Below are 5,268 nucleotides of genomic sequence, written 5' to 3'. Positions count from 1 at the left end.
GATGCCAGTGTGCTGTTTCCAGGGAGGGCTGGAGGCTACAGGGCAAGACAGGTCCAGTGGTTACACTGAAACGTGAAGGCAAAACCTGAAGCCTCAAGCCTCAGCCTCCTCCCACACCCAGAGTGATGCATGGCTACTCCTAGGACCCACATGGTAGCCGGCGCCTTATTCGATCCCAAACCCTCATCCCCCTCCTGGGCCCTCCGCACCAGAAGCTGGCTCATCCCCAGGGCAGTTTTCCACAGTGCCAGGGGAAGTGGGAATTGCTGCCAGCAGGAACAAGAGTTTTATGAGGACAACCTTGAAGGGCAAAGTGATTTTATTCCAAGAAGGTCGCAGTCCTGAGAACCCACTGCTCACAGGCACATGGGTCATGTGGCACAGATCATAGTGTTACTGGTTAAGGCCTGGGTTGGCACTGACTTGCTGTAGGACCACACTGGCTCACTGCCATAGACGTGGATGTGGAGGTGGACTCCCACCCCTGCTCCCACTCCCCATCAAGTCAGCCTGAGAGTGGGTGTTGAACATGAAGTCTCTACTCAGGCAAATGCTGGCCTCTAAGGAAGGCCACAGGGAATGCCTCAAAGGGCCTCTTCAGGTCAGCCTTACCAAGGAACCCCAGCCATCTGCTAAGGCTGGTTGTCATCCCCTTCTGGTTGTCATCCCCTTCTTCCAGAGCCCTCGTGGAGCATGAGAAGGTTAAGGCCCAAGCTGGGCCATGGAATTGGTAAAGGCCACAGGGACACTGAGGTCCTAAGACCTTCCTATGTCCAGATGGAGCAGAGGCCAAGCCTAAGCCACTGTCAACCAGGAGGTCAGAGTCCTGCTCCCAGGCATGGTCTCTGCTTCACCAGGCTCCCAAAGGGGCTGGGCCCAAGCTCAGGTCAGCTACTTTTGGGAGCAGATTCACAAAGAGGCGGGTGGGGAGTTGGAGGCTGAGTGCTCGTAAGGGAGGGGCTGATGGAGCTCCAGGTTTTCTCCTCTTGCAGAGGGACATGCCTCATGGGCAGGGGCATCAGGTTGAGGTCTCACTCCCCAGCAGATGCAGGCTCAGGCCCTGAGTGTCCACTTCTACCAGGTGGACGCTGTAGTTTCCGAGGCCCTGTTAACAAAGGGCAGGAGGTGTTTAGAGGACTCTGAGCAAATGTCAGGCCTTCTGGAGGCTGGACCGAGGCTGCAGGGCCAGGGGAACTTAGAGCAGTAGCCCCTGGTTAGCCAGTGGGCCACTGTAAAGGCTCCCCCACCAACTCCTCTACCCGACACCATAAGCTACCTCCGTCTTGGCCAGCACGGCCTCCACAGCCTCCTTCTGCCGCGCCTCCTTGGTCAACAGATAGAGAAAGCCGCCTCCGCCTGCCCCTGCCAGGCTCTGGCCATGCACGTGGGGTGCCAGGACATCCATCATCCGCCGCACAGCCAGGGGCTCAGAGCCTGGAGCCATGAGCTTCTTCTGTTCCCAGTACAAGGTCAGGCACTGGCCCAGCAGAGGCAGGCTTCCTGGGGTGGGGGCAGAGAGGAAAGCGGTGTGCCTGAGCCAGGATATTCACACAGTACCCATGTGTGGACTGCATAAAGTGCCAAGAGGCACTGCTTATCCAGTGGCTGGAAATAGGAGTGATAAAGCCCACCTCACAGGGTTGTTTGAGGGCTCGTGTACACAGAGCACCTGGCACAGTGCCCAGCACTGTGTTCAGTGAAAATGAGCTGTGTAGCCACTCACTCAGAACCCTGCTCAGCTCTGACCCACTGGCACTCAGCTACAAGGCTGAGTCTCTTCCCTCATCTGCTTCCTGGTAGGTGGGGCTGGAGGCCTTCCCATGATGCAAGTATTATCCTGAGATATGGCTCTCACCTAAGTGTGAGACCCTGGAGAAGACCCCAGGGGCCTAATACCTGGGGCCTGTGCCAAGTCTGCAAAAGCCCCTGGCCTCAGACCCATGGGCAACAAGGCACTCACTCCCTATGTGCCCCCCCGTGGGGAAGAAACGCCTCACCTTGGCGGAAGGCCTCCACACACTGCTCAGCGTGCCGCACCAGGCTGTAGGCATTCTGCACGACAGCAGGCAGCCGGGCATACCAGCTCCTCAGCACATCCTGCAGGTGAGGCAGGAGAGGTGCAGTGAGGAGCTGAGCCTTGTGCCTCCCTCCCCGCTGGGGCTGGGGCTCACCTGCAGCAGATTCCGAGCCAGGCGGGTCTTGCCAGTGTATACCAGAAGCAGGTGGTCATTGAGTATCTGAACAAAGCCCTCGGGTACAGTGATCTCTTCCACCTCCACCTTCAGTGGCAGCTGAGCCCGGGAGCGCCCCACCTTGATGCCAGGCATTAGACCACCCACTTGGTCCTGCCAGCCACCTCCTGGGAGCCCAGCATCCGTCACTGTTAGAGCCTATCTGACCCAACTTCCCCTTCCCAGCCCAGGCTCCCAGTCCCGTACCCCTGGCACGGACCAGCATGGGAAGATGGGTTCCCCCACCTCCATCCGGGCCAAGTGTGCTGTGCAGCTCCTGCCCCCAGCCCTGGGAGTAGAATGAGCCCAGCAAGGGAAAGGATTTCACTCCAGAACCAAACTTGGGATGCACAAGGGCCAACTTTTGTTGGAGATGTGATGTGTAGTTGGAATTGGGGTAAAGGCACATCGAAGGGTAAGACCCTGCACTAACCTCTCCCCCAAGGAGAGAGGATACAGGCCTTTTCTTGCAGCCGAACTCCCCTGCACCCTGTCTTCTGATAAAGGGTGCTGATGTTGGAAATAAACTTTCAGCATCCCTTATCAAACTTGAAAGAGCCTGTTCACACCCTGCTTTAGTAATGAAAGGTATGGATCGCTTTTCCTGTTGCAGCTCTAAAAACGACAAAACTTGAGATGGTCCAAGGACAGGCCCTTGATATTTAGGGAAGGGCCTACAAGGATTTAAAGTATAAAATGCAAATGGCAGGAGGCATCAGGAACTTTACAGCCAAAACATTAAGGTAGTTAGTGTAGGGCTCCAAATGTCAAAAACTCCTTAATTGTGCCCCTCTCCTTCAGAGCACCAACTGCAGCTTCTAATTACATTCACTCGAGTGGCTATTGATTAATGTCTGTCTCCAATTGACCATATGACTTTTGAGGGCAAAGGCCCTGTTTTTGCTTATTTTATCTCCAGGGCCCAACACAGTGGATACTCGATAGTCAATTGACCAAATGAAGGATTTGAATGGTACACCTCAGAAGAAACCTGAAAAGGCCCCCCATCTGCCCCTCCTGCTAATGACTACCTATTATGGGATGTGAGTCATTACAATGAAAGGAGGAGGCTGGGCTGCAAAGTGACCAGAAAAGATAGCATAACTGGCATCTACGCATCTTTGTGACAGTTTCCTTCCCAGTCACAAGAGGATGAGAACTGGCATCCTGGGATGAGCAGAGCACCCTAGGATCAGGCCAGACAAACCTGGCTGCTCCCCATTGTGCACGGATTCCAAGGGGCCACAGTGGTGAGACGAGAGAGGAGCCTGGTGCTAGCAGATGCCACTATGATCACAGCCACGTTCTGAGCTCTCAGTGCCAGCCCTCTGTATGACCAGTGTGGGAGCGGGGAGGTGGGCACAAATGACCATAGGCCAAGGGAGGGGCACGTTGGTTGGAAGGGCCAGCTGAAGTTCCTGTCCCCTATTCCAAACCCAGTTCTGCCCAGCCCTGCCCTGAGGGACAGCCCTGGATGGCAACAAAATCACGAGGAATACACATAAACCTAACATGAAATGTAGTACAGAAGCTGGCACTTACTAGGTGCTCCTAAAACATCAGCTCCTTTGAGGTAGAAACATTTCAACTTGAAAACCACCAGAGACGATCAGAGTGATAAGAAGGAAGCTCTAACCATTGGAAGGAGCAGCGCAGCATGGGGCTGTCTGCAAGCCCAGGGCAGCCCCCGGAGGCCCTTGGGAAGGAAAGTGCCAGTGACATCATCCCGCCCACCATGAGCAGTCCCGTACCTGTGGTGAGCACCTGCTCCAGGTGCAGCACTGCGTGGATCAAGGCCTCTGTGTCCATCATCCGGCCTGCAGCCCGCTGCAAGGCAGCCAGGGCAGTGCCCGCCAGGATGCTACTGGTGCCTGCGAGCAGGGAGGAGGGCGCCAGGCATGAAACAGCTCTGCCCAGCCCCGTCCTGCCCAGTCCTGCCTGCCCCACCTACGCCCTTTGCTGCAAAGAGGTGGGGAGGAGGATTGAAAGTGAGGCTGGAGGGCTGAGATGGAGGGATTGGCAGCAGGGGGACAGGGCCCACTCACCAAGGCCAGAGCCGTGGGGCAGCTCAGACCAGGTGTGCAGCTCGAAGCCGCCCCCAAAGGTGCTCATCAGCTGCTCACTCAGTGGGAGCTTGGAGTGGACACTCACGATCCCCGCACAAATGAAGGCCGCCTTCAGTAGGGCCCCTGCAGAGGGACCAGCATCGGCAAGTAATGGTCTCCAAGGGCAGAAATAGACATACCTTCCCACCTCCACTATCTCCTAGGCCAGCATGGGACTCATCTGGGGGACAAAAGCCCAGCAGTAGTGCAGACCCCATCAACAAGCCACAAAAAGGCCTCAGCTCCCCAACACCGGCAAACGTGCCAGCTCTACCTCCTGCGGCTGGACAGGGTGACTTCAGGGCTCCTCAACCAAACAGACTTTCCCTCAGGCTAGGCCCCCATGGCCAGCAGGGTCCCCAGGGTTCTGCCCCCATCGCCCAGCTGGTTGTGCATGCCATCCCCACCGGCAGATGTCCTGGGTGCCCTAACCTGGAGCATGGGGCTGGCAGTAATCCTGCAGGTCATCCAGGCTCCGGCACACTATCTTCATGGCCATCTCATCCTGCCGGGGCCCCACTGCCAGCCACAGATCGGGCTCCAAGATGCGGCGTGCCCTGGCCCCAATGGGCCGGCGGCCATCCACTCGCACAGCCAAGCCCACCACTGCCCCACCAAGCTCATAGGCAAGGGGTGGTGTGTCGCTCCAGCCCCCTGTGGCGGTTGAACAAGACCAAGCTGGTCACAGGGTCTGCCAACCTAGCTCAGGGATAGCTACCCTCACCCCCACACCCCACAAGGAGCTCACCGGAGAAATCCACGCGCGCTGGGCACTCAGCCACTACCCACTCCCCAGGTGCCGGCAGCTCCACGGGCTCCGTGGAGACAAAGTGCTGGGCTGACATCACAGCCTGGCGGACCAGGATCTGCCCAGCCCCCTCGTAGTGGCGGGCAGCTCGCACTAGCAAGGCTGGCCTGCCAAGAGGGAAGGG

The 5,268-nt window shown here is 57.4% G+C and overlaps 1 protein-coding gene across 9 annotated transcripts in view; it reads right to left on the bottom strand.

The window, feature by feature from the left end:
- Positions 1–301: 301 nt before the first annotated feature.
- FCSK (fucose kinase) overlaps positions 302–5,268 on the bottom strand; it is a 28,879-nt gene continuing 23,912 nt past the window's right edge. For 8 of the 9 annotated variants that reach the window (XM_019653875.1, XM_019653867.1, XM_019653885.1 and 5 more), the window contains 8 exons: positions 5,085–5,251; positions 4,769–4,990; positions 4,277–4,420; positions 3,983–4,102; positions 2,172–2,359; positions 1,998–2,097; positions 1,277–1,500; positions 302–1,105 (listed from right to left, as the gene is read on the bottom strand). In XM_019653875.1, coding sequence (XP_019509420.1) covers positions 1,019–1,105; positions 1,277–1,500; positions 1,998–2,097; positions 2,172–2,359; positions 3,983–4,102; positions 4,277–4,420; positions 4,769–4,990; positions 5,085–5,251 — 1,252 coding nt within the window. In that variant the 3' untranslated portion in view covers positions 302–1,018. Of the gene's footprint in view, positions 1,106–1,276; positions 1,501–1,997; positions 2,098–2,171; positions 2,360–3,982; positions 4,103–4,276; positions 4,421–4,768; positions 4,991–5,084; positions 5,252–5,268 lie in introns of those variants that run through there. The other variant, XR_002125274.1, reaches the window with a different exon arrangement.

Source organism: Hipposideros armiger, unplaced genomic scaffold (assembly GCF_001890085.2).
Source record: "Hipposideros armiger isolate ML-2016 unplaced genomic scaffold, ASM189008v1 scaffold_9, whole genome shotgun sequence".
Classification (NCBI taxonomy): Eukaryota; Metazoa; Chordata; class Mammalia; order Chiroptera; family Hipposideridae; genus Hipposideros; species Hipposideros armiger.
This window is presented reverse-complemented; position numbering and strand designations above follow the sequence as displayed.